This window comes from Lepus europaeus, chromosome 11, assembly GCF_033115175.1.
Source record: "Lepus europaeus isolate LE1 chromosome 11, mLepTim1.pri, whole genome shotgun sequence".
Lineage (NCBI taxonomy): Eukaryota > Metazoa > Chordata > Mammalia > Lagomorpha > Leporidae > Lepus > Lepus europaeus.
In genome coordinates, this window is record NC_084837.1 from 87,416,518 (window position 1) to 87,444,331 (window position 27,814).

At 39.6% G+C, this 27,814-nt stretch overlaps 1 protein-coding gene across 9 annotated transcripts in view; it reads right to left on the reverse strand.

Moving 5' to 3' along the window:
• Nucleotides 1-27,814, reverse strand: part of DENND4A (DENN domain containing 4A) — a 131,047-nt gene that overhangs the window by 34,184 nt on the left and 69,049 nt on the right. For all 9 annotated transcript variants that reach the window (XM_062206164.1, XM_062206161.1, XM_062206166.1 and 6 more), the window contains 8 exons: nucleotides 18,021-18,154; nucleotides 14,557-14,692; nucleotides 13,986-14,192; nucleotides 13,768-13,896; nucleotides 13,374-13,515; nucleotides 7,727-7,843; nucleotides 6,977-7,108; nucleotides 3,047-4,146 (listed from right to left, as the gene is read on the reverse strand). In XM_062206164.1, coding sequence (XP_062062148.1) covers nucleotides 3,047-4,146; nucleotides 6,977-7,108; nucleotides 7,727-7,843; nucleotides 13,374-13,515; nucleotides 13,768-13,896; nucleotides 13,986-14,192; nucleotides 14,557-14,692; nucleotides 18,021-18,154 — 2,097 coding nt within the window. The remainder of the gene's footprint in view (nucleotides 1-3,046; nucleotides 4,147-6,976; nucleotides 7,109-7,726; nucleotides 7,844-13,373; nucleotides 13,516-13,767; nucleotides 13,897-13,985; nucleotides 14,193-14,556; nucleotides 14,693-18,020; nucleotides 18,155-27,814) is intronic.

Sequence of the window (27,814 nt, forward strand, 5' to 3'; positions counted from 1 at the left end):
TTTTTTCACTGATTTTTTGGGTATATCTCATTGTATTTTTAAAGGTGATTGCTACAGGAATTACTATATATATATAAATATATATATATATATACACATAATTTACAGTCTACTTAGTGTTAGCATTGTGCCACTTCATATATAATAACTATAATCTAAGTCAGTGGGGTAGGTTCCTTTACTATTGTCAAACATCTACATATATTGAAAGCCCCATGAAATAATATTCTAATTTTTGATTTAAACAATGACAAGTATTTTAAAGCATTTAAGAGGCAAAAAAGGAGAAAAAAAGCCTTTTCTACCAGCCAGCTATTTGTTTTGTTCTTCACTCCTGAAGATCCAGGTTTCTCTAGTCTACAGTATCATTTTTCTTTAGTGTGAAGAATTTCATACAGGGAGTTCATATAGAGCAAATCTGCCGTCTATGAATTCATTTTCTTTATTTCACCCCCTGAAGAATGCTTTCACTGGATACAGAATTCTGGGTGGACAGGTGTTTTTTTTTTTTTTTCTTTTTTTAAAAATTTATTTATTTATTTGAAAGTCAGAGTTGAGAGAGAGAGAGAGAGACAGACAGACAGAAAGGGAAATATCTTCCATCTGCTGGTTCACTCCCCAAATAGCCACAATGGCCAGGCTGAAGCCAGGAACCAGGAGCTTCTTCCAGGTCTCCCACATTGGTGCAGGAGTTCAGGCACTTGGGCCATTCTCCACTGCTTTCCCAGGGAGCTGGACTGGAACTGGAGCAGCCAGGACTTGAACCAGCCCCCATACGGGATGCCGACCTCTTAAATGGCAGCTTTACCTGCTACATCATCGTGCCAGCCCCATGTGTCTATTTTTAATATGTTAAGGGTATTGTTTTAGTGAATTTTTTCCTCCATGGATGATGATGAACACCACATGGTCATTCAAATCTTTAGTCCTAGGTAGATAATGAATAATTTTCCTTTAATTGTTTTCAAGATTTTTTCCCCAGTATTTTCTTATTAGCAGATGGAGAGTTTTGGTTTCCAGCACTTTGTTTATAAATGTATGCAGATGTGGTTTTCTGAGTTTGTCCTTTCTGCAGTTTTCTGAGTTTTGTATCTACAAATCTCTTTCATCAAACTCAAGCAGTTTCAGTCATTCACTGTTCCAATATCTTTTCTGCCACAATCTTTCTTCAATTCTTCTGGAACTCCAATAATGTGTATGTTATTTATCCCTTTTGATATTGTTCTACATGCCCCCGAGGAGCTGTTCATTTTTGTAAGTCTTTTCTCTCTCTGTTCTTCAAATTAGGTTTTTGTTACTCAATATTCAAGCCCATTGAATTTTTTTGGTGTCATCTCCACTCTGCTATTGAAATCATCCAATGAGTTCTAGATAGTATATTTCTTCAGTTACAAAATTTGTTTTCAATAGTTTGTTTCTTATTGAGAATTCGTTTTATTTCAAGTATGTTTTCCTTTATCTCAGGGAACCTAGTTATAGAGTAGCTGCTTTAAAGTTTCTGTATGGTAACTCCAACATTTGTGTTTGTCTTGGCGTTGTCTTGAATACCTCGGGGTGAATCTTGAATACCTCGAGAATTAATAATATTTTTCTGGTCCGTTACATCAAATAATCTTGGATTTTATCTTGGACATTGTGAATATTGTGTCAGGCAGCCTGGTTATTGTTAAAATTCTTATTATTTATTTATTTATTTATTATTTTTTACAGGCAGAGTGGACAGTGAGAGAGAGACAGAGAGAAAGGTCTTCCTTTTTGCCGTTGGTTCACTCTCCAATGGCCGCCGCGGTAGGTGCGCTGCGGCCGGCGCACCGCGCTGATCAGATGGCAGGAGCCAGGTGCTTCTCCTGGTCTCCCATGGGGTGCAGGGCCCAAGGACTTGGGCCATCCTCCACTGCACTCCCTAGCCACAGCAGAGAGCTGGCCTGGAAGAGGGGCAACCGGGACAGGATCGGTGCTCCGACCGGGACTAGAACCCGGTGTGCCGGCGCCGCAAGGCGGAGGATTAGCCTAGTGAGCCGCGGGCGCCGACCTGTTAAAATTCTTTGGGGGAATACTGATGTTTTGTTTTAGCAGGCAATCAGCTTAGTTTAGACTGCTTTTTGTGTTGCTTTTTCAGTTTTATTTATTTGAAAGGTAAGGAACAGAGCAAGAGATGGAAGGAGGGATGGAGGGGGGAAAGGGAGAGAAGGAGGGAGAGGGAGAATGAGAGAGAGAAGAGAGAGTGACAGAGTCGTATCTCATCTGGTGGTTCACTGTTACATCTGTAACAGCTGTAGTTTGTGGCTGGGTCAGGCCAAAGCCAGGAGTCGGGAACTCAATTCAGGTTTCTAACATGGGTGACAAGAAACCAACTATTTGAGCCATTATCTGTTGCCTCCCAGGGTACGTGTCAGTAGGAAGCTGGGATTAAGAGCATAACAAGGACTCAAACTCAGGCACGCCAGCATGGGACATGGATGTCTCAAGCAGAATCTCAAGAGCCAGGCCAAATGCCTGCCCTTGTCTTGTTTTAACTCTGAGTTCAGTTATTTAAATTTCTTCTGCGCTGGCTTGTATCTATCACGTGCATATATATCTCAAGAGTTAGAGACCTGTGTGGGATTTCCCTCAAGCACCCCAAACTTTCTGCATTTCACCTAGATGTTTGTTTTTGGAATGTATGCAGGTCCATAATAAATTGTTCTACCCTAAACAGGAGGAGAAACTATGCCTGATTGGTCAATTTTGAAGGCATACTGGATACTCTATTTTTTAAAGTGTTTGTCTTTTGAAGGACATATTGAAACTCAGTAAGTACTTTCACGTAACAGTATTTCTTATTCCAGTTTCAAATCTGAACTTTAAATGTAACCTAGTTGAATTTTCTCTCCTTTAGAAGTTATTATTCCAGTTCAAATTCTGATACTTACAAAACATATACATTCCATGAGTTCTTTTCTTAGAGCTATATTTAAGAAAAATGGTTCAAACAGACATCTTCACAAGTAAGGAACTTCTGGTAGTGGTGGCAGGTGTTGTCAAAGTCAAAGTAGGAAACACTTACCTTAGAGGATGAGGTATACATGGTGAATCTTGAATACCACTTGCTTGCTTTCTCTGCAACTCCTTTTCCAGCAGTGAACATACTATTCCTTAGAACATCTAATTTAGGTACCAGTAGCGTATCTAAATTAAATGAGGGTGATGAATGGGTTAATGTATCTTGAGATTCTTCTCTAAATGGGCAAGTAGGTGAGAAGGCTGGAGAAGACCACAGTCTATCCCTTGGTCTTTCCTCACTTTTTGTGTAACTTTTAGATTTGGTGAGTCTCACTGGCCTAGGAGAATTGGGAGGTAGGCTAGATCTTCTGCAAGCCTTGGCCAATGTTGGGCTTTTCTTATTGTTTAATTTATCATCACATGCCCGTTGTAAGTCAATGCTTGGTGTTCGACTTGTCAAAGGACTGCTCATGTTATTCATATACATCACAATTTCTTCAGCTAAATCACGCCTTGCAGATGGTGTTGAAATGCTTTTACTATCATCTTCATCCTCCTCTTCCTCTTCTTTTTGCTGCTGTTCAGTCTCAGCAACTAAAAGAGAGAGGGGATCAAATCCTGTTGCAACATCAGTTTTTTCAGAAGGTTTTGCTGAGAAGTTGCTGTTCATTCGTTGAATTCTCTTGGAATTTTGTGTGGCAACATATCCTACTTTTGATCCATCTGTTTCATTGTCTAAGTCTTCTAAATCAAAAATAACAGGAGAATCCACTTTATCAGCCAAGCAATTAGAACCATCAAAAGGTGTATCATCATCACTAGATTCCTTTTCTAGACTGTCTCTTTTTGATCTTAAAGGTGGCTTTCCAATATCAAGACTATTTGGTCTTGTGCTTCTTGAGATAACATTTGAAAGAATTTTTGCATCAGCTCCTAATTTTTCAACTATATCTCCAGGATTTGCTTTTTGATTAATTCTGTTGAGCATAAATCCCATCAGTACCCCTCCACTAAGATTACGGTTTCTATTTCCCCAGGCCATTTGCTGCTGCAAATTAGAATCATTGTCACTTTTATGTCTTTTCCTGAAGCATCTACTTTCAACGTTTCCTGTTTCATTTGTATCCTCAAGAGACGATATTAAGAGCAGTTCACGTATGCTTTCTGAAAAACAAGAAAAATGTTTTATTCATGAAAATGTAATTTGCAAATATAAATCATCTTAAGTATTTCAAATTCTAGTGATGAAGATATTATATTATATTAGCTACTGTAAACATGACAACATCATTATATGTTGAGAAAAAAAAAAAGATCAGAAAGGTCAATTCTCTAGCCCAAAGATACCCATAAGAGATAGAACTGGTATTTAATTTAGATTTGTCTAACAATAAAGAGTATTCTTCTAGACATTAGGATGTTCTGCTTTTCAAAATACCTAACAACTAGGATTTATATTTTATAATAATAAACTTGCATTAATTCTACTAAATTGATTAAATAACAATGGTTATAAAATCATGGTTCTGCTAGATGTCCATGATATTCTGTGTCTTCTGCATATTTAAATGAAAAACAAACCCCAAAGCACCAAGCTAAAGATAGCCATATTAACTTTATCCATATGTAAAGATTATTTTAAAATCTTCAAATTCTTATGACTATCTTTGTGGCTAAGTGATTTTAACTTTTTAATAATATATTGTTTTTTGAAAAAAAGTTTTATTTATTTATTTGAAAATCAGAGCCACAGAGGAAAAGACAGAAACAGACAGAGGGATTGAGAGAGAGAGAGAGATTTTCCATTCACTAGTTCAGTTCCCAGATGGCCGCAATGGCCAGTGCCAGGCCAGGCCGAAGCCAGGAGTCAGGAGCTTCATCTGTGTATCCCATGTGGATGGCAGAGGCCCAAACAATTGGGTCACCTTTGGCTGCTTTTCTCAAGCCATTAGCAGGGAAGAGGATCAGAAGTCAAGCAGCTGGGACATGAACCAGTGCTCATACGGGATGCTACATTTCAGGTGGTGGCTTTACCCACTGTGCCACAATGCCCCAATATATTGCTTACTGATTCCAGGTTTATACCTGCCAGTGCAACACAGGGTGCAGGCCAAATGTGGCCTGTGGGCCACTGTTTTCCTACCTCTGAACTAGAGGCATATTTATGTTGTGGAAAAATGAACAGTAAAACAAAGCCATTTAAAAAGAGATATTTCAGCCTTGAGAGCAGAAATTCTTCAATGTCTTTTGGATTGTAATAAAATCCAGCTAATGCCATTAAAAAAAAAGGTAACTACATAATCATGCTAGTAACACTAGAAGCTCTGCATCTTAGGTCCATTTAACTCCCCTAAAGTAGTCTGGTGAAAAATTTATGAGATCAAGTGTGATCCCAGATCCTAATCTAACTTTTTCACCAACAAGTGATAATTTTTGTTACCTGCCAAAAATCAAATTATGCCTTAGCTTTCTCATCTTTAAAACAGTGCTAAAGTCCTCTTTCACTAATATAAGCATTACTATAATAACAAACACAATTCATGCGTGCTGTGGCATAGTGGGTAAAGCCACTGCCTGCAGTGCCTGCATCCCATATGGGCACTGGTTCAAGTCCCGGCTGCTCCTTCCAATTCAGCTCTCTGCTATGGCCTGGGAAAGCAGCAGAAGATGACCCAAGTCCTTGGGCCCCTGCACCACGTGGGAGACCCTGAAGAGGCTCCTGGCTTCTGACTTTGGATTAGCGTAGCTCCGACTGTTGGGGCCAATTGGGGAGTGAATCAGCAGATGGAAGACCTCTCTCTCTCTCTCTCTCTCTCTCTCTCTCTCTGCCTCTCCTTCTCTGTTAACTCTGACATTCAAATAAATAAATCTTTTTAAAAAGAGATAATCTATAAACGCAATTTTTTTAAAAGATTCATTTCATTTATTTGAAAGTCAGAGTTACACGGGGCGGGGAGGGGGGCCCCTCCATCCGATGGTCCACTCCCCAATTGGCCACAACAGCCAGAGTTGCACCGATCCCAAGCCAGGAGCCAGGAGGCAGGGGCTTCCTCCGGGTCTCCCACGCGGGTGCAGAGGCCTAAGGTCTTGGGCCATCTTCCACTGCTTTCCCAGGCCACAGCAGAGAGCTGGATCGGAAGTGGAGCAGCCGAGACTAGAGGCTCTGAATATGAATCTGAAGCGCCCATATGGGATGCCGACGCTTCAGGCCAGGGCGTTAATCCGTTGCGCCACAGCACCGGCCCCTAAACGCACTTTTAAAAAAGAAAAACATTGGGTGTTACTAACTAAATTGTCTAAAGGACTATGCTTTTTCAGACTAGCTTCTTAACAAAGAGGAATAATATGAAGACCAAGGAATCATATCCTTCATGTAAAACTTGGCTGGAAGGTAGGGGGTTTGTGTAACATTTAAGACGCTACTTAGAAATGCTGCGTCCCATATGTGAGTTCCTGGGTTCGAGGCCCACCTCTGTTTCCCATTCCAGTTTCCTACTAATGCACACCTGGGAGGCAGCAGAAGATGGCTCAAGTACTTGGGCTCTGCAACCCACATGGGAGACCCAGACTGGATTCAGGCTCCTGGTTTTGGCCTGGTGTACCCCAGCTATTGTAGGCATTTGGAGAGTGAACTAGAAGATGGAAAATCTTTGCCTTTCAAATAAAATGAAAATAAATAAAAGTTTAAAGAAAAAATAAAATAAAATTTGGCCATGTATATGATACTCAGACTTGTCACCTCTCCAGCTCCTACTTCCCAATTCAAAAATTCAAACTCAAAATGTATGAAGGTTGGAAGTTTACCCCTACACATTGGTAATAATAAAAGCTTTCACCAAGTGTCATTAAATATAGCTCTCAAGTCACTAAGCTATACCATGAGAGGCTGCATAAATACATTTAAAAAAATGGAAGATTAAGACTATTAGAAAAAAACTATTCCTTAATCACACAACCTATTCTGCATATAACAGATGGATGCTATTCAACTCACCTGTGTTTTCTCCTGGTATTTTATTAGCACTGTTGTCACCTGTACCACTGAGGCGAACAATACTGGAAGAACTTTGAAAATTGAGCTTAGGAAGACAATCACCACTTCCTTTTGTACTCTCGCTCTCTGACACTATACAGATAGAAATGAAAATGTCAATTAAATGCGATCTATACTGTATGAGGAACAAAGAGAAGTAGCTTTTAGTTCTAAAATTTCTACCCATAAATAAGTTATAAGAATATAATATTAAATACCTCTATATCTATTTATGAGCCACAATTAAGTAGTTCAGGTCCCAAAATGAAGATGAAATTACTGAGTACTGATCATGTATGGGGTTCATGAACAAACTTTAAAATTCCTCTTGGTTGTGAAAGAGCATTTCCAGTGGGGGAGGGAAAGGAGCAAATACAGGTTCATAAATAAACTAAATAAAAATTATTAAGCCTCAGAAAAGAGTCACTATTTCAACAAAAACAAGTTTTACTTTAATAAGAATATTCTGTGTGTTATATAGCTTTCATTTTAACAGTATTGATTGGAGAGTGTTTTGTCACTGAGACTATACACATCATACAAGGAGCATTTTTATGAAAATAAGTATTAGGTGGCAGAGAGGCTTTGCAATGGGAAGAAAAGTTATAAAGGAAAAATGTGAAGTAAAACTAGCACTTATGCAGATAAAGTTATATGTATTTTTCTATTAATATAAAGTCACAATTTTATACATTTTCAAACAATACCTACAGGAACCAGAATCACTCCCTTTTTTATCTTTTTCTTCTGGAATGTCCTCAGTAGCTATATCCCCTCTTCTAACTTCATCCTTAGACAATGAATCATATCCCAGATAAGACTGGCCACCTAGAAAAGCAAAAAGAAAGAAACAAATACCTATTTGTTTATCATAAACTTCTTTAGTGAGAACAACTTGAATTTATAGCAACATACTAGGAGTTTGGATTTACTCAGAAATTTTCCTGGATCACTCCAATGAAAAGTATTATTTTGTTAGCTACCCTTTCCCATCTCTAGTAATGTAAGGAAGAGAAGATATCAAAATAATTTATTTTTTGCTCCATACTGTAGTCAAAAGAATTATGTATATTCACACTACTCTGTGGGCTTCCAAATCACAGACAAGTAGACATTCTTTTTGACAGGTAGAGTTATAGACAGTGAGAGAGAGAGACAAAGGTCTTCCTTCCGTTGGTTCACTCCCCAAATGGCCACTATGGCTGGCACTGCACTGATCCGAAGTCAGGAGCTAGGTGCTTCTTCCTGGTCTTCCATGCGGGTGCAGGGGCCCAAGGCTTTGGGCCATCCTCCACTGTTTTCCCGGGCCACAGCAGAGAGCTGGACTGGAAGAGGAGCAACTGGGACTAGAACCTGGTGCCCATATGGGATGCCGGCACCGCAGGCAGAGGATTAACCAAGTGAGCCACAGCGCCGGCCCCGTAGACATTTTGTTTTACAAGTCCATTACCTCTCTAGGTGAAAGTCTGAGTTCCAATAAGCAATGCAGATAAGAAATTTGCAGGGAATTCAGACCTGAATTCAGAACATTCACATACAAATAATTGGAGATGATTATCTAAATGATTTTATCCAAAAATTGGGGCTCCTTAAATTTATTGGTAATTAAGTTTTCTGAAAATTCAACTGAATAATTAGCTGAATTACACAGGACAAATACATGAAAGAAAAAAAGCTATTATTAAGAAAAGCAAGATACATCAATGTAATAATTCTGCTTTTGTTAAATAGCCTCTGTATGATTTTTAGCAAATTGTTTTCTCTATATTAGCATCTACAGATAAGGTTCTGAATCCTAGCATTCTATTTTAGGAGACAGGATTTTAAGTAAGCTGCTTAACCTTTTAGTTTGGATCTTATGTTTCCAGATTTGTAAAGCACAAGGTTGTTATGATTATATGAGCCTATACATGAAACAGTTCAATAAACTTTGGAAGCACTATATAAAGGAATTGCATTTAGTATCATTAGGTATTTAATGTCTGTTATAATTTTGAGTTGTTTTTTTTCTAATCAAACTTTGAAGTACCTTTCCATAAAAAAATAAAATCAGAAAAATTTGAAGATGATTTTGATGAAACTCATGCTTTTACTGGTTCTGAACTGTTTTAAGTTAACTTTTGAAAAAGTCATAACTAAAAATAAAACATTGTTTAATTTTAAGAAGTAATGCCTGGGGCTACTACTACTCTGGTGCAGTGGGTTGAGGCCCTGGCCTGAAGCACAGGCATCCCATGTGGGCGCTGGTTCAAGTCCCGGCTGCTCCACTTCCAATCCAACTCTCTGCTGTGGCCTGCTAAAGCAGTAGAAGATGGCCCAAGTCCTTGGGTCCTTGCCCCTGTGCGGGAGACCTGGAAAAAGTTCCTGGCTCCTGGCTTTGGATCGACGCAACTCTGGCTGCTGCGGCCAATTGGGGAGTGAACTATCAGATGGAAGACCTCTCTCTCTCTCTCTCTCTCTCTCTCTCTCTCTCTTTATTTCCTCTCTTTGTGTAACTCTGACTTTCAAATAATACATCTTAAAAAAAAGGAAGTAATGCCTAAGGATGACTACTATAACAGATTAAACTCATTTGCATGATAAAGAAATAAAAACAGCCATAGAAGAGTAACAATGAACATTATCCTTTTTTTTTTTTTTTTTTTTTTTGACAGGCAGAGTGGACAGTGAGAGAGAGAGACAGAGAGAAAGGTCTTCTTTTGCCGTTGGTTCACCCTCCAATGGCCGCCACGGCCGGCACACTATGCTGATCCGAAGGCAGGAGCCAGGTGCTTATCCTGGTCTCCCATGGGGTGCAGGGCCCAAGCACTTGGGCCATCCTTCACTGCACTCCCTGGCCACAGCAGAGAGCTGGCCTGAAAGAGGGGCAACCGGGACAGAATCCGGTGCCCCGACCGGGACTAGAACCTGGTGTGCCGGTGCCGCAAGGCGGAGGATTAGCCTATTGAGCCGCGGCGCCGACCCGAACATTATATTTCAATACAATAAGGTTACATTTATTAATCTTTTTTTTTAATTTTAATTTTTTATTTTTTATTTATTTATTTTTTTGACAGGCAGAGTGGACAGTGAGAGAGAGACAGAGAGAAAGGTCTTCCTTTTGCCGTTGGTTCACCCTCCAATGGCCGCCGCGGTAGGCGCGCTGCGGCCGGTGCACCGCGCTGATCCGATGGCAGGAGCCAGGTGCTTCTCTTGGTCTCCCATGGGGTGCAGGGCCCAAGGACTTGGGCCATCCTCCACTGCACTCCCTGGCCACAGCAGAGAGCTGGCCTGGAAGAGGGGCAACCGGGACAGGATCGGTGCCCCGACCGGGACTAGAACCCGGTGTGCCGGCGCCGCAAGGCGGAGGATTAGCCTAGTGAGCCACGGCACCGGCCACATTAATCTTAAAAGCAGACATAAGAGGAGACAGACCAAAATAATGTCATCTGCAGAGACAGAAGCCTTCATATTTTATTAGTAACACTTAATTTTTAAAGTTTCTGTCAACAGAGCTCACGTTTACACTATAATCAAAAGTCATGTGTACTTTTAAAATGTAGTAACAAAAAGGAGAGAATTATGCAAATATTTTTACTGTTGTCAATTTTTATAATAGTTAGAAAAAGCTTATGTACTGGGGTAGACATCTGGCCTAGCAGTTAAGATGCTTATTGAGATGTCCGCATCCCAAATTGAGTGCCTGGGTTCGAGTCCCAACTCTACTCCCTATTCCATCTTCCTGCTAATGCACAACCTGGGAGGCACAGTGATGGTTCAAGTAGTTGGGTTGCTGCCACCCACAGAGGAAACCAGACTGAGTTTTCTCTCTCTCTCTTTTTTTAAAGATTTATTTTATTTATTTGAAATACAGAGTAACAAAGAGAGGTAGAGACAGGGAGAGAGGTCTTCAATCCGCTGGTTTACTCCCCAGATGGCTGCAACGGCTGGAGCTGTGCCGATCTGAAGCCAGGAGCCAGGAGCTTTTTCCAGGTCTCCCACATGGGTACAGGGGTCCAAGGACTTAGGCCATCTTCCACTGCCTTCCCAGGCCACAGTAGAGATCTGGATCAGAAGAGGAGCAGCCGGGACTAGACCTGGTGCCCATGTAGGATGCCGGCCCTTCAGGCCAGGGCTCTAACCTGCTGCACCACAGTGCTGGCCCCTGGACTGAGTTTTCTGCTTCAGCCCTAGCTAAGGATCACTGAAGGCATCTGGGGAGTGAACTAGTAGATGGGAGCTCTCTGTCCTCATTGTGTCACTCTGCCCTTCAAATAAAATAAATAAAAAATCTGGATAAGGAAGCCAATGTATAAATCTTATGTTCCAATAAAATTAATGCCACCTTCATTGCCTCAATACTATTTTTAAGAATTATTTAAGGGGCTGGTGTTATGGTGCAGCGGGTTAGGCCTGTGATGCTAGCATTCCATAAGAGCACCAGTTTGATGGGTTACTCTACTTCCAATCCAATTGCCTGCTAATACTTCTGGGAACGCAGTGGAGGATGGCCCAGGTACTTGGCCCCTGCCACCCATATGGGAAGTCTGGATGGAGTTCCTGGCTCCTGGTTTCAGCCTGGCCCAACTCCAACTGCGCTGGCCATTTCGGGGAGTAAATCAATGGATGGAAGTTATCTCTCTGTAACTCTGCCTGTAAATTTGAAAACAATTTAAAAAATTGTTTTAAATTTTTTATTTTAAAGTAGTTTAACATTCAAAACAGAGAGAGTTTACTTTAAACAGAGAGAGTTAAACTTTAAACAGAGAGAGTTTAAAGTTGTGAAAATAATACAGTGAGTTCCTTGGTACCTTTCACCTAGCTTCTCCCAATGATTATATTTTACATAACCACTATAAATTGTTATAATCAGTAAGCTGACATTATTATAACACTATTAATTCAGAAACAGAGTTAGAAGTTTCTTTTTTTTGACAGGCAGAGTGGATAGTGAGAGAGAGAGAGAGAGACAGACAGAAAGGTCTTCCTTTTTTGCCGTTGGTTCACCCTTCAATGGCCGCTGCGGCCGACACATCGTGCTGATCCGAAGCCAGGAGCCAGGTGCTTCTCCTGGTCTCCAATGCAGGTGCAGGACTTGGGCCATCCTCCACTGCACTCCCGGGCCACAGCAGAGAGCTGGCCTGGAAGAGGGGCAACCAGGATAGAATCCGGCACCCCAACCAGGACTAGAACCTGGTGTGCCGGCGCCGCAAGGCAGAGGATTAGCCTGTTGAGCCACGGCGCCGGCCAGAAGTTTCTTTTTTAAAACTCTAACAATCTTTTCATAGTTAGAAAGGATTTATCCTAGGAAAATGATATGGTAAAGAGATATCAGTGTGATATAAAATTAAATACTTGAATAAAGTACTTTATAACCTGTCTTAAATTTTTATTTATATTCAAATAAATAAAATTTAATATAGTTGTTAAATTTGTTATCAAATCATATATCTAACTCATAAAATTGAAAACTGAAAGTTATATTGTTGACAACTTAAAAAATACAGGCTAGCAAATCTAGTACTTAAACTGTAATAAATGTATACATAAGCACACATAAACCTGTACTATATCTATCATCAGTAGCATACACTTTGATTAAACCCACGTTAAAGGTGCCTGCTCCACAGTGCATGCCCCATGACCACTATCCATGCTGCCATGACTAACAGCATCCAGGTCATTGCCATCTGTTTAAGAACACATTTGATAGCATTTTACTACTCAGGAGAAATAAAAACTGCACACTAGTTTGTTGTCAAGCTAATAATCTACTAAAGTGATAATGAATGTAAAATGTCCACATAATTAGCAAAGTACCATATCGAAGAAATATCTTATGTATTATTAACGAATACCAAAACAAGACCACCAAGAGTTGATAATTTAACAGTTGAAAAAAAAAGTGAAATCTGTTGGTTTTTTAAATAGGAAAAGAACTCTAACTCAGGTTGAGCACTCCTAATCTGAATATCCAAAACCTCTTTAAATTGCTCCAAAAGTGCAGACATGACATCACAAAATCAAATACCTGATCCCTTAATCGGTCACAGTCAAAACACAGGTGCATTAAAATATTGTATGAAATTACCTTCATAATATGTGTTTAGGTGTCTCTGAAATGCCAATGAAATTCGTGTTTAGATGTGGGTCCCCACCATATATATATTTCAACATTTCAAAGCCCCAGATTTGAAACCTTTCTGGTCCCCAGCATTTCGGGTAAGAGATAATGATAATTAAAAAGCCATGTAATTTATTTAGTGGCAATAAAAGCAAAGTATTTAATTTAAAATTTCTAAAAATATGAAGTATAACTAAGTCAGTTAATTTTAGAGAAAAAATAAGACACATACAACCCTTAAAAATCCTTAATTACCTGAGAGAGTTGTTTGTGATAAATGTGCATGTTTCTTTAAAGCTCTTTTGAACTGTGCTACTCCTAAAACAACATTTCTTACTTTTGTCCAAAGAAAATAGCCACTACGACTTCTTGAAGGCCAGGTACTTTCCAAAACAGCCTATGCATTCAACAAAATAAAATAATTAGTAAAATATTTTTTTTAGGTACATACATTGCCTTCAGAATAAGCTAAAGATATTAAAACAGATTGTATCACACAAATAGAAAAAAGACGATTTGCAAGTAAAATATATTTTAAGTACTCTAAAATAAAATAAATGTCAAATAATCCCTGGTTATTTCTGTCATTAAATTAAGGTTGTACAATGACAAATTTAATGCTATTTCTCCATTAAATCAAAGTAATTACCTTATTATAATAACCATAGGTAATGGCATTGGGGTCAATACCAGCTTTATGCATTTCAAAAAGCACCCGCACTGCAAGCACTGGCTGATCATATTGTCCACAGAGCTGCATAAGGATGCGGTAGCACACCTGAAACACATGTTCGAAAGTGTACAGAAACAAAGATGTTTATGTATGTAAATCTAAAATAAAAGTTCATTTTAAAGAGTAACTGTTACCTCATCAGGTGGATCCATCTTCTTTGACTGCATTTTTTTTAGTACATCATATGCTGTTTTCAGAGCTCTGACTTTTGAATGACATACTTTGACATAAGCTGGGAGACAAATAAACCACAGTCCATAACAGTGACGCAGCAGACACCTGGACCACATTTGAGGGATGGAAGAATATCTCTTGGCAATTTTATGAGCTGATTTAATTTCCTAAAAAAAATGCAAGGATCTTATTAATAAATTTATACACTTAAGCATCCTTGTTTAACTGAATGCTAAAAAATTATGTCACACGCTTTTGTAGTGTTTCCAGAAAAATCTGTCTAAAACCTATTTTCAAACCTCTTCTTGAATCTATATTATAAAATACGTAAGCTTCTAGGACAAGATAATAAATAAGTTAGATTACTCTAAACTATCTTTTATAAGACATTCAAAATATCTTATTATTTTCAGAAAGCATAATCTATTAATAGCTGTACATGGGGTGATAAAGTATACTAGAAAGGATAAGTGTAAAATTTATTTTGTTCTAATATTTGATTACATGAAGATGGCAAAATTTTCAAAGCACCTGTTTTGTTCTTCTGAACATGGGAGAAGGGCTACTAGGACTACTTGATTTTGAAGGCAGTTTGCTCTTTTGCGTTTGTAGAAATCCTTCTGGTCTCTCAAATAAATTGTTCCTAAGAACTGGAAATCCACTATAGCTGTTTTAGAAAAGAAAAAAAAATCAAGTACACATAGATGATCACAATGGTTACAAACTACAAAAAAAAAAAAATAGTACCAGTAACTTGTCTTTTTATTTTATTTGGCTGTATTTATTTGAAAGGCACAGAAAGATCTTCCATTAACTGGTTCACTCCCCAAATGCCTACAACAGCTAAGTTTGGGCCAGGCTGAAGCCAGGAGCCTGGAACTCAATCTGGATCTCCCATGTGGGTGGCAGGAATCCAAGTACTTGAGCCTGCACCTGCTGCCTCCTAGGTTATGCATGAACAGGAAGCTAGAATTGGAAGTGGAGCCAGGACCCGAACTCAGGCACTGCAACACAGGATGCAGATGTCGCAACTGGCGCCTTCACTGCAGCAGCAAACATCTAGCCCACAATCACTAACTTCTTAGAATTTAATATGTTTCTCCATCAGATGACGACAGATAATAAGTATTTACACTAATGCTGCCCTTTTAATCTAATATTTAGAAATGTAGTAGCTAATTATAGATTCACGTGTATGGGGGAGAATACACTTAAATTCTGTTGAACTTGTTATCAAATTCCAAAGTAACTCAAGTAAATGACTAAAATTAGTATTTAAGCAAATATATATTGAACATATCAGAAAAAATACAGTTGGTAAAGGGTGCACCTAATAAGTTTTCTTTCATACAGGACACCTATTAATGTCACAGTTTCAGATTATCATATTTGCTGCAGAATCTCCCTCTTAAAAAGATGCAAATAGCAATCAGGGCTAGCTCTCTTAGTATCATGAATTGATTAATTAGGATAACTCAGGTTCAGTTTTATTCATGAGAAAGGAAATTAGGAAATTAGGTAAAAGAAATAAGATTAAAAAAATGACTATGAGGAGATAGGCCTAATTAAAGTACTACAGCAAGGTGTGCTGGACATATAAGAAGTAACAGGAAAAATGCTGAAAAGATCAGAGGCCTCTACACAACAAACTTCATCTATATAATACTCTTAAAGGTATATAAATATTTTTAAGAAGAAATCATACTTAAAAAAAATCTTACTTAAAACTAAAGTAAAAGTAAATAATGTCTATCACACGTTACTATAAGCTATTCAGTAAAATAAGAAAATATTAGCAACAACTGAAGATTGAATGGAAAGAAACAGCAAAGAAGTTCTGGAAAACCAAGACCCTTAAAAATATTCACTGTATGGACGGGTGTTTGGCGCAGCTCTTAAGAAGCTGCTTGAGGGGGTTGTGGCATAGTGGGTTAAGCTGTCTCCTGCAATGTTGGTATCCTACATGGATGTCAGCACAAGTTCCAGCTGCTCCACTTCCCATCCAGCTCCCTGCTGCTGTGCCTGGAAAGCAGCAAAAAACAGTCCAAGTACTCGGGGCACTGCCACCCGTGTGGGAGACCAAGATGAAGCTTCAGCCTGGCCCAGCCCCAGCTGCTAGTTATTTGGGGAGTGAACTTGCAGATGGAAGATCTCTGTCTCACTCTCTCTTTATGTAACTTTGCTTTCAAATAAATAAAATAAAATAAAACTTTTAAAAAGAAGCTACTGCTGCTTGGGGAGTGGGAGGGAAGCAGCATTGTTGCGTGGTGGGTAAAGCCACCTGCAACACTGGCATTCCATACAGGCGCCAGTTTGTGTCCCAGCTGCTTCATTTCTGATCCAACTCCCTGATACTGGTCTGGAAAAAGCACCAGAAAATGGCCCAAGTGCCTCCACCTGCAGCGCCAGCAGCACATATGGGCACCAGTTAGAGTCCTGGCTGCTCCACTTCTGATCTGGCTACCTGCTAGTATGCCTGGGAAGACAGCAGAAAAAGGCCCGAAAAAGTCCTTGGGCTCCTGCCACCCATGTAGGAGAGATCCAGATGAAACTCCTAGATCCTGGCTTTGGCCTGCCCTGGCCTTGGCCACTGTGGCTATTTTGGGAGTGAACCAGCAGACAGAAGATCTTTCTCTCTTGCTTAAAGAAGTTGCTATTTGGGGTGCCTGCATCACATACCAGAGTGCCTGGGTACAAGTCCTGGCTCTGTTGCAATTCCAGTTTCCTGCTAATGCACACCCTGGGAGGCAGCAGATGGTAACTCAAGTACTTGAGACCTTGCCAGATTGAGTTCCTGATTCATGGCTTTGGCCTGGCACAGCGCTGGCTATTGATGGCATTTGGAGAGCAATTCAGTGTATGGAGATCTCTTAACTGCTGTACCAAATGCCTGCCCCTGACTTGGAGTTTTTAAAAAATGAGCACTCTTTAAGTAATTTTTTTAACTAAAAAACTAAATCTAAAAGTAAAATTTAAATAAAAAACTTGAAATCGAACCACAGGAAGAAAAGCAAAACTGTATTAGTGAAAACTACCAAAGGAAGACTAAGAAGTAGAAAGCAGAGAGAAAAAAGAAAGCTTATTTAGAAAGAAAAACAAAAGAGAAGAGAAATTAGGAGAAAGATTATAAATATTTTGATAAAAGACAGAATTTAAAAAGCAACATCAACAATCGATAAAAAGTAAGAGCAGGAATCAACTGCAACCAACATTTACAGTATCTATCACACCAGTTCTCATCTGTAAAATGAAGAACTTAATCCAATGAAGATATCTTGAAAAATTCTTTGTCAATAAAAATAACAAACTGTAACTCAATTATCAGTGGGAAGTGTTTCAGAATCTTTAAATAAAAAAATATTGAATAATAAAAAGTCACTTAAAATCTAAAAGGAAATGTACACAGTATTAGAAACTAAGTAATAAATCTACTCCTCTCATACTCTACTTGACTGTGCTCAGGACTTTGTTTCTTTTCTAGACTTGAAAGCAAGGACAAAATATAATTCAAATCTACATACGAAGCACTTAGAAGTATCTGAATGAAATTTCTAAATTAACAATGAGAAATTACAGTATTTCTGAATTTCTATGACTTAAAATAAAAACTCACAGAAGAAATGATCGTCCCCAAGGGACTATATGGGATGAAAAACGGGAGTAAAAATAGGAAAGCCAGCTTTCATGAGAAATCAAAATTCTTTAATAAATGTGCTATATATTTGGGTGGGGGAAACCTAACTGAATTTAATCAATATTTATGAGGATCCTCATGCAGACATAGAGAGCTTCCCTTCTACATTATACATTTATATAATTTTTTCTGTTTATACTTCAAAACTAAATTCGGGATGTGGGATAAGCTTGCCTGCCACCCAAAAATTATGAATCTTTAAAGTTTGAGTTTTTGAAAATACCACACTCCTTAGAAAGCTACATCACAGAAGATGGATTGCTTCTCATTTTCAATCTCAAACATTCTGGTTCTTGAATACCTGTACTGTAAAGGAGGTTCTTCACCATTGGGTAGACAGGGGATCTCAGGTGGTGTTACAAAAACAGTATGTTCACTTTTGAAAGATTCATCCAGTTCTATAAGTCGTACTTCACCACTCTTGTCCATATCTACCTGAAGAAGTTTAAAAAACACACATTATAAAAACCACACTGCTTAGCCAAGTGTTTATCCACAGCACTGATGTGCACACATACTGAAGAGTTATTTAATGAAACAAAAAGAGTAAGTTCTCTATGTGTCACTATAGAAAGAACTCCAAGATAATTACATGAAAATAGCAAGGTAAAAATTATTATGTATAGTGCACTACTATCTTCTGAGCAAAGAAAGTGGAAAATAAGGCCATACACAACCCACTGTGCCACAACACCAGCCCCTAAAGTGTTTTTAGTGGTGTATCCACTATTTTACAGCAAACTGTGCAACATTAGGGCATGTTTAAACATTTTTACTTAGGAACAACAGAAAACATTCAAAAAATAAAGATAAATGAAATAAAAATAAGGCCACTGTATCACATATATGCTTAATTTTTTAAAGCACTTATGTGTATTATATAGGTATATTTGTGTTCTCTTTTTTCCTCACACACATAGCCCCATTATCAAGAGGTTTGTTTTAAAAAGTGGTATTATCAGCAATTTAGCTAATTTTCTTCTTTATATTGTTACTTTCCCATTGAAAATTTAAATAAAAATTTCAACAAGGCACAATATATTGTTTTTAGGCCAACTACTTATTACTTCAATTCTGTTGAAGGCTATTTACATTAACCAGTATTTTTTATTTTATTTATTTATTTATTTATTTTTGACAGGCAGAGTTAGACAGTGAGAGAGAGAAACAGAGAGAAAGGTCTTCCTTCCGTTGGTTCACCCCTCAAATGGCTGCTATGGCCGGCGCATTGCGCCGATCCAAAGCCAGGAGCCAAGTGCTTCTCCTGGTCTCCCACTCGGGTGCAGGGCCCAAGCACCTGGGCCATCCTCCACTGCACTCGCAGGCCACAGCAGAGAGCTGGACTGGAAGAGGAGCAACCGGGACAGAATCCGGCGCCCCAACCAGGACTAGAACCTGGGGTGCCGGCACTGCAGGCGGAGGATTAGACTAGGGAGCCTCTGCGCTGGCCTACCCTTTTTTTTCCAAAAGTTATTTATTTACCTGAGGGTCAGAGACATGAGAGAGAGAGAGAAAGAGCATGCTCCCATCTATTGTTCACTCCCCAAATGCCCACATGTCCCTAGTAACTCAATACAGACCTCCCAACAGATAGTGGGCATCCTAACCAGTGTCTTAACTGCTAGCCAACACGTGTCCTATCCAATTTATTATTATTTTTTAAAGATTTATTTACTTATTTGACAGTCAGAGTTAGCACAAAGAGAGAAGGAGAAGCAGAGAGAGAGAGAGGTCTTCCATCTGCTGGTTCACTCCCCAATTGGCTGCAGCAGCTAGAGTTGTACCGGTCCAAAGCCAGGAGCTTCTTTTGGGTCTGCCACATGGGTGCAGGGGCCCAAGGACTTGGGACATCTTCCACTGCTTTCCCAGGCCATAGCAAAAAGCTGGATTGGAAGTGGAGCAGTTGGGACTTGAATTGGCGCCCATATGGGATGCCAGCACTGCAGATGGCAACTTTTCCTGCTACGCCACAGCGCCGGCCCCCAATTTATTCTTATTTTTAATCTTATTTTTAAAAAATGAGGGTGGGCACTTGGCTAATCATCTGCCTGTGGCGCCGGCACACCAGGTTCTAGTCCCGGTTCCTCCTCTTCCAGGCCAGCTCTCTGCTATGGCCCAGGAAGGCAGTGGAGGATGGCCCAAGTGCTTGGGCCCTGCACCTGCATGGGAGACCAGGAGAAGCACCTGGCTCCTGGCTTCGGACTGGCACAGCGCACTGGCTGTAGCAGCCATTTGGGGGGTGGGAGGTGAACCAACAGAAAAGGAAGACCTTTCTCTCTGTCTCTAACTGCCTGTCAAAAAAAAAAAAAAAAAATGAGTGTGGGTTGGGGTCGGCGCTGTGGCATGGTGGGTAAAGACATTGCCTGCAGTATTGGCATCCCATATGGCTGCCAGCTCAAGTCCCAGCTGCTCCACTTCCAATCCAGCTCTCTGTTATGGCCTGAGAAAGCTGTGGGAGATGGCCTAGATCTTTGGGCCCCTGCACTGCGTAGGAGACCCAAAAGAAGCTCCTGGCTCTTGGCTTTGGATCGGCGCAGCTCCAGCCTTTGCGGTCAATTGGGGAGTGAACAAACGAATGGAAGACCTTCTTTCTTTGCCTTTCCTTCTCTCTCTGTGTAACTCTGACTTTCAAATAAATAAATCTTTAAAAAAAAATGAGGGGGATATTTGGTACAGTGGGTAAGATGCTGCTTGGAACACTTCGTCCTACATTGGAGGACGGGATTCAAGTCCCAGCTCTGCTACCAAGTCCAGCTAGCTACCTTCTAATGTGCATCCTGGGAGGAAGCCGTGATGGCTCAAGGACTTGGGTCCATGTGAGTTCCTAGCTCATGGCTTCAGTCTGGTCCAGGCATATGGGGGAGGGAACCACTGGCTAAATCTCTGTCCCCTCCCCACCCCACAAGAAACAAAAGGAAATTAAAAGAAATTAAAAATATATTTATTTTATTTATTTGAAAGAGTTATGGAGAGAGGTAGAGACCTTTGGGAAGTGAACCAGTAGATGGAAAATTTCCTTTTCCATTCTCTCTCAAATAAATAAATAAAATAAATTCAAATAAATAAAATAAATAAATTAGAAAAAAAGGAAATAGCTAACTCTTTTATGATGATCATAAGAAAGCACCAATCCCCATTCTCCCAGAAAGAACTCCAGTGAGCTGTTTGTGCCTCACACTTGAAATTGAATACCAATCAAAGACACAGAAACACAATATAATAACCTGAATGAGCAACATAAATAAATACAAAGAGGTACTCAGAAGAAGCAGAGATAATACAGGGAGAAGAATTCTTGAAAGTAAATGAATGAGTCTACTGCCAGGAAATATTAATAGGATGCTACTAATGAGAAGCATTCAGAGAATAAAGAAAAACTTATGGAAATTACAAATATAATAACAGAAACAAAAATATACTATTAGAGTTTAATAAGTGAAACTTAAAATAAGATGAAAAATGGTATGAAAATAAAGATCAGGCCAAGAGGTCCAATATCCAAATAACATATATTTCAGGAAAACAGAGAAAACAGAGGAAAGAAATTAAACAAGGAAAAACATTCAAGAAAAGGAAATGAATTCACAGATTAAAAGAGCCTATACATCTCCAACTCAATGAAGACCAAAAAAAAAAAAAAAAAAGAAAGAAAGAAAAAAAGAAAAAAAATAAAAAAGGTCCCCATGAGGCATATCTTCTGAAATTTCAAAACATCAGGGATCTTAAAAGCTTCCAGATGGCCGGCGCCATGGCTCACTAGGTTAATCCTCTGCCTGCGGCGCCGGCACACCAGGTTCTAGTCCTGGTTGGGGCGCAGGATTCTATCCCGGTTGCTCCTCTTTCAGTCCAGCTCTCTGCTGTGGCCTGCGAGTGCAGTGGAGGATGGCCCAAGTCCTTGGGCCCTGCACCCGCATGGGAGACCAGGAGGAAGCACCTGGCTCCTGGCTTCGGATCGGCGCAGCACGCTGGCCACAACGCACCAGCCGTAGCGGCCGCTTGGGGGGTGAACCAACGGAAAAGGAAGACCTTTCTCTCTGTCTCTCTCTCTCACTGTCTAACTCTGCCTGTCAAAAAAAAAAAAAAAAAAAAAAAGAAAAAAGCTTCCAGAGGGGCCTGCACTGTGGCATAGTGGGTAAAGCTGCCACCTGCAGTGCTGGCATCCCATATGGGTGCCGGTTCAAGTCCCAGCTGCTCCACTTCCAATCCAGCTTTTTGCTATGGCCTGGGAAAGCAGTGGAGGATGGCCCAAGTGCTTGGATCCCTGCACTCACGTGGGAGATCTGGAAGAAGCTCCTGGCTCCTGGCTTCAGATCAGAGCAGCTCCAGCTGTTGCGGCCAACTGGGGAGTGAACCAGTGGATGGAAGACCTCTCTCTCTCTCTCTCTCTCTCTCTCTCTCTCTCTGCCTCTCCTCTCTCTGTGTAACTCTGATGTTCAAATAAATATATAAATCTTTAAAAAAATTTTTTAAAAATCACCCAGTATGTTGGAAAATTTGAGATTTTTCACTCTGTACAAGAGTTTGGGGATGAATTAATAGCAGACAAAAACATTTAGCAGTTATTAACTTCAAGAGAAAAAAATAACATATGAAAGAAAATTTAAATATAATAAGTTATGATTGTGGCTGGCGTTGTGGTGTGTTGAGTTAATCCACCATCTGCAGCACCAGCATCCCATATAGGTGCTGGTTCAAGTCCCAGCTGTTCCGATTCCAATCCAGCTCTCTGCTAATGTGCCTAGGAAAGCAGCAGCAGATGTTTCAAGTGTTTAGGCCCCTGCATCCATGTGGAAGACCAGAAAGAAGCTCCTGGCTTCAGCCTGGTCTGGCCCTGGCCATTGCAGCCATTTGGGAAGTGATGGAAGCAGGTGGAAGATCTCTCTTTTTTTCTGTCTCTGCCTTTCTCTCTGTAACTGACTTTCAAATAGATAAATAAATCTTAAAAAAAATTAAGAAAATAAATTATGATTGTATAGAAGTGATGATAATATTAAGAATGAACAATTATTTAACTAATACTCCTAACTGTCTTGGGAGAATTTTGGTGGTAGCCAATATGACATTAATAGATAATATGCATGATATTAACAGTAATAAAAGATCATTATTTTGAAATCTTAAGGTAAATCAAAAGTAGCTGAAAGAGAAAGTGGTTGCCTCTGGAGAGTAGAAATGGTGGGAATAACAGGACATGGCCTTGTAAAATCATTTATCTTTTTAAACTATGTCATGTTCCACTATGGTAAAAATGAAAATTAAAACAAAATTATTTTTATTAGAAAGGCAGTTACAGAGATAGAGAATGAGAGAGATCTTCCATCCAATAGGTCACTCCCCAAATGGCTGGAATAACCAGGTTGGGCTAGGCTGAAGCTGGGAAGCAGGAGCTTCTTCTGGGTCCCCCACATGGGTGCAGTAGCCCACATCCTCTGCTGCTTTCCCAGGTGCATTAGCAGGAGCAGGATCAGAAGCGGAGTAGCAGGGACTCAAACCGATGCCCATATGAGATGTTGGTGTTACAGGCCATGGCTTTAACCCACTACACCACAACGCCAGTCCTAAAAATTTACTCTTAAAATATCTGTTGGTATTTTAAAGTGTGGTTATGTAAAAATATGAAACTATTTTACAATTATGCAAAAAATACCAGAAGCAAATGTAATATGGATTTTACATTAGGGAACCTGTCTTATGGAGCTTTTCCTCCCTTTTATTTCTTGTTTCTTTAGAAATTTAATAAAAGTATTAGAAAAGTAAACTTTGAATTAAAACAGAATAATATTTAGTCATTATTAGAAAACCTAAAAATACTTTTTAAAAGCATTGTTCTAAACATGTCAGTGGGGGTGGGTCTTTGGTCTAGAGATTTATGCACACTGTTAGGATGTTGGTGTCCCACATCATAATGCCTGGGTTGTTGGTTCAGGAACCAACTCCTGACTCCAGCTGTATTTTTTTTTTTTTTTTGACAGGCAGAGTGGACAGTGAGAGAGTGAGAGTGAGAGAGAGAGAGAGAGAGAGAGAGAAAGGTCTTCCTTTACCGTTGGTTCACCTGCCAATGGCCATTGTGGCTGGTGATAGGCACAGTGGACAGTGAGAGAGACATAGAGAAAGGTCTTCCTTTTTGCCATTGGTTCACCCCCCAAATGGCCTCTGTGGCAGCTGCAGCTGGTGCACCGTGCTGATCCGAAGGCAGGAGCCAGGTGCTTCCTCCTGGTCTCCCATGCGGGTGCAGAGCCCAAGCACCTGGGCCATCCTCCACTGCACTCGCAGGCCACAGCAGAGAGCTGGACTGGAAGAGGGGCAACTGGGACAGAATCCGGTGCCCTGACCGGGACTAGAACCTGGTGTGCCGGCGCCACAGGTGGAGGATTAGCCTATTGAGCCGCAGCACCGGCCTCCAGCTTTCAGCAATGTGGACTCTGGGAGGCTGTGGCAATGGCTCATGTGATTGAGTTCCTGCTGCCACCCAAAAGAGGACCTAGATTGAGTTTCCAGCTCTCAGTTTCTCCTGTTGTGGGCATCTGGAGAGTGAAGCAGCTAACGGGGACTCTCAATCTTGCTCTCTTTCTCTCTCTGCCTCTCAAATTAAATAAACATGTTAATGATAATTTAAAATCATAGGCATCTCTGTAGGATATGGTGCTCAAGACCAAATAAGATGCTTTATAGTCAGACATTTTTATGTAGATGAAATGGAATAAATTTAATTAATAAGGATACAATAATGAGATATAAGGAACGGGCCAGAACAAAAAAGGTTAAAACAATCATCCAAGGTCACTGGGTAGAGGTGTGGAAACCACTCCCCTCTCAATGAACACTGCAAGAGGACTGTTTTGTCCTTGGGTGCCAGGTGTTCTACTGCCTTCATTTACTTATTTAATAGTTTCTTCCTCTTTTCTGACAGCTTTTCCCTATTTAGGCCTATGCTGAGTTCCCTCTCTCCAGCCATTGGTTCTTGTGAAAAAACCCTGGGGTCCAGGATAACTGCTTAAATCCTCAATAATGGAAAGTCTATTAAAATATTAAAATTTTGCCTTATAGATTCAACACTTTGGTAAGAGATTTCTCTTTACTTGTATATTAATAAAATCTCATTTTGACATAAAAACTGCCATGCACTAAATCCTACATTTAGGTGTCTTTAGAAAGGCACAGTGATATCTGTAACTATTGACAGAAAAAGAAATCCAACACCCACAGGAGGATAAAATTAAAATAATTTTCATATTCTCTTTATATTTCTCCAGAAGACATTAATATACTCAGAAAAAACTGCAGAGGATGTTTAAAAAACCAAGAAAGAACTTTACCAGACTATTTGTTACACAAATTGCCCTTACTTAAGTACCATTCTCCAGGAACAGACTGCAAGGATTTAAAATACAATCACATGAAGAGTAAGAACACATGGTTCTTAAATTAGTCATAAGTAAAACTCAAATAACTTTCGTACATTGTTTCTCTATTCAGTATGATCTACTTCAGCTTTTTCAGTCAATTATTTTCTGTTTGGATATGCTAAAACCAAAACAATAACATATCTAATTTCTGTTCAATCTTAGTCATGGATTGGCTTAGGCAGTTAACACATCTATAATATTTACTTTCCACAGCTAACCTGAGAGATGTAAGAAGATTTATTCACTTAAAAAATCAAGCTTGGGTTGAGCATTTGGTGCAGTGGTTATAAACTACCTGGACCCCACATCTCAACTCGGAGAGCCTGGGCTCAAATCCTGGCTCTGCTCCTTATACAGCTTCTTACAAATGTGCATCCTAGAAGGCAGCAGGTCCATGGCTCAAATACTTGGGTCCCTACTTGCCACCCACATGGGAACCTGGACTGAGTTCCAGGCTCCTAGCTTAGGCCTGATCCAGCCCAGGCTGTTGTGGGCTTCTGGGACATGAGCCAGAGCATGGAAGATCTCTGTGTCTCTGACTGTCTCTCTGCCTTTCAAATAAAAATGTTTTTAAATATTTGAAAGGTGGTAATGCATTGTATATTTCATGGAGTTCTGCTTAGTAACACTAAGGATACAGTTCATTTCTGCTCCAACTACTTATAAAGTTGATAAGAGATATTTTGGATCTTGTGACTATTTATTTTTTATAATAGAAGAGTTCTTTGAACTATAATATACACAAATATTTTAGTATTATTTTTCAGTTTTGATATTCTGACTAGTCATTAAAATCTATAAATACAATGTTAACCTATTACATATGTGATGTTTTGTTGGATCTAGACTTTCCTCTAGCTTTTTTGAAAGGCTGAAAGAGACAAAGAGATCTCTCAGCTGCCAGAGTTGGGCTATGCCAAAGCCAGGAGCTGGGAACTCAATCCTCATCTCTCACGTGGGTGTCAGGGACACAAGTACTTGAGCCCTTTCCTGCTGCTTCCCAGGGTGCACGTTACAAGAAGCTGGAGTCGGGAGCAGAGCTAGGACTTAAACCTAGACACTACAGCATGAGAAGCAGGTGTCCCAAGCAGCACTAACCACAATGCTAAACAACCATCCCATGGATCTAGACTTCGAATAGGTAAGTAACATGTTAAACATAGTCTACCTAGAAGCAATGATTATACAATTAATAGAAATTTCCTTTTTGAGAATTCTCAGACTTTATATTCTTTAAGTAATTATTCCAATCATCTGCATTTATTCCCATCACAAAAACAGCAGAAAATCATAGAGGACATCATGTATTAATTATCAGTACTAAGATACTCTCTTTTGGACATGATGCCCTACGTGCCTGGCAAAATTACAAGCCTTAGATGTCTTATAAGTGTTTAACCATGTGAGACAACTATACGAGTTCCTAGCTGAAACACAAACCCATGAACGAGATGCCTACGAAAGGTAAAAAACAAAGAGGAACAATATAAGACTTTTCTTTTCTAAACTATTGATTGGATTCCTACAACTAATTCAGCATTCCCAAGTGGATTCACAAATTCATTGGCTGAAGCATGCTATTAGCAAAACCCTGCCCTCTAATTTGGTCCTTTATGAATCACTCAGCTTGACACAGCTTTGCTTTCTTCTTTTTTCCCCTTATCATGGGCATTATAAGATCATGGATACTACAGTAGTAAAATGTATTCACATAATCACAAATTTATAGAAGAGTTAAGAGTACAGTATAAGTAACTTCTTTTCCCTACACCCCATGACCCATCCCCCATAAATAATTGAGTATGTAGGATACTTCGTACAAAAAAGGACATCCCCTATGTAACTACAACTGGAAACTGGCGTGAATACATTATTACTTAATTCTCACATCACACTGAATTTTATTATCCTACAATGTCATGCCAAAAGCATTCTGTTCTGAACTGTCAAGTGCCTTTACTTCTACTTTAGTTTCTCAATTTTTCCTTTGACATTTCATGAGTTACAGAACAGATATTTTGTAGAATATACCTTAATTTTGTCTGTATGATATTTCCTTGAGATTACATAGGTTATACATCTTTCACAGAAATATTACAGAATTGATGTTACATTCTCATTTCCAGCTTTATTTATAAAATTATCCTTTCCCACTTTTGTCATTAACACGTATTTTGGGGAGAGGTACTTTGAAACTATAAGATTCTGATACTCATCACACTTTCAGCTAACTGACTGTGTAGCTATGGTTTCCTATTTTATTCAACAGAGTAATCTACTACTGACACTTGACACTCAAATATCCCAGATTTGCCAGTGAAAAATCCCTTCAAACTGGCTTCTCTATGTGTGTTTTAACATGTCTCTCATCATTCTTGGAGCAAGTCCTTGTTTTCTACTTTATGATTTGTCTTGTACTTTCCTTGCCCTAGACCTGGAACCAGTCATTTTTCCAAGGAGCCCTGATTCCTTTTGGTAGAGAATGGTATTTAGAAGTCAAAAACCTACACATCAGGTATACTCATTGCTATTGGGATATGGCAGCTCCCAAGTCCTCGCAATGTACAGAGCTAGGGAATGCATGTGTATGTACACATAGACATATAAACTAACATCCATAGTTATTTCTATATGGATCTTTGAAAACCACAGCAAACCTCCAATTCCATTCCAACACTACAGGGTTCAT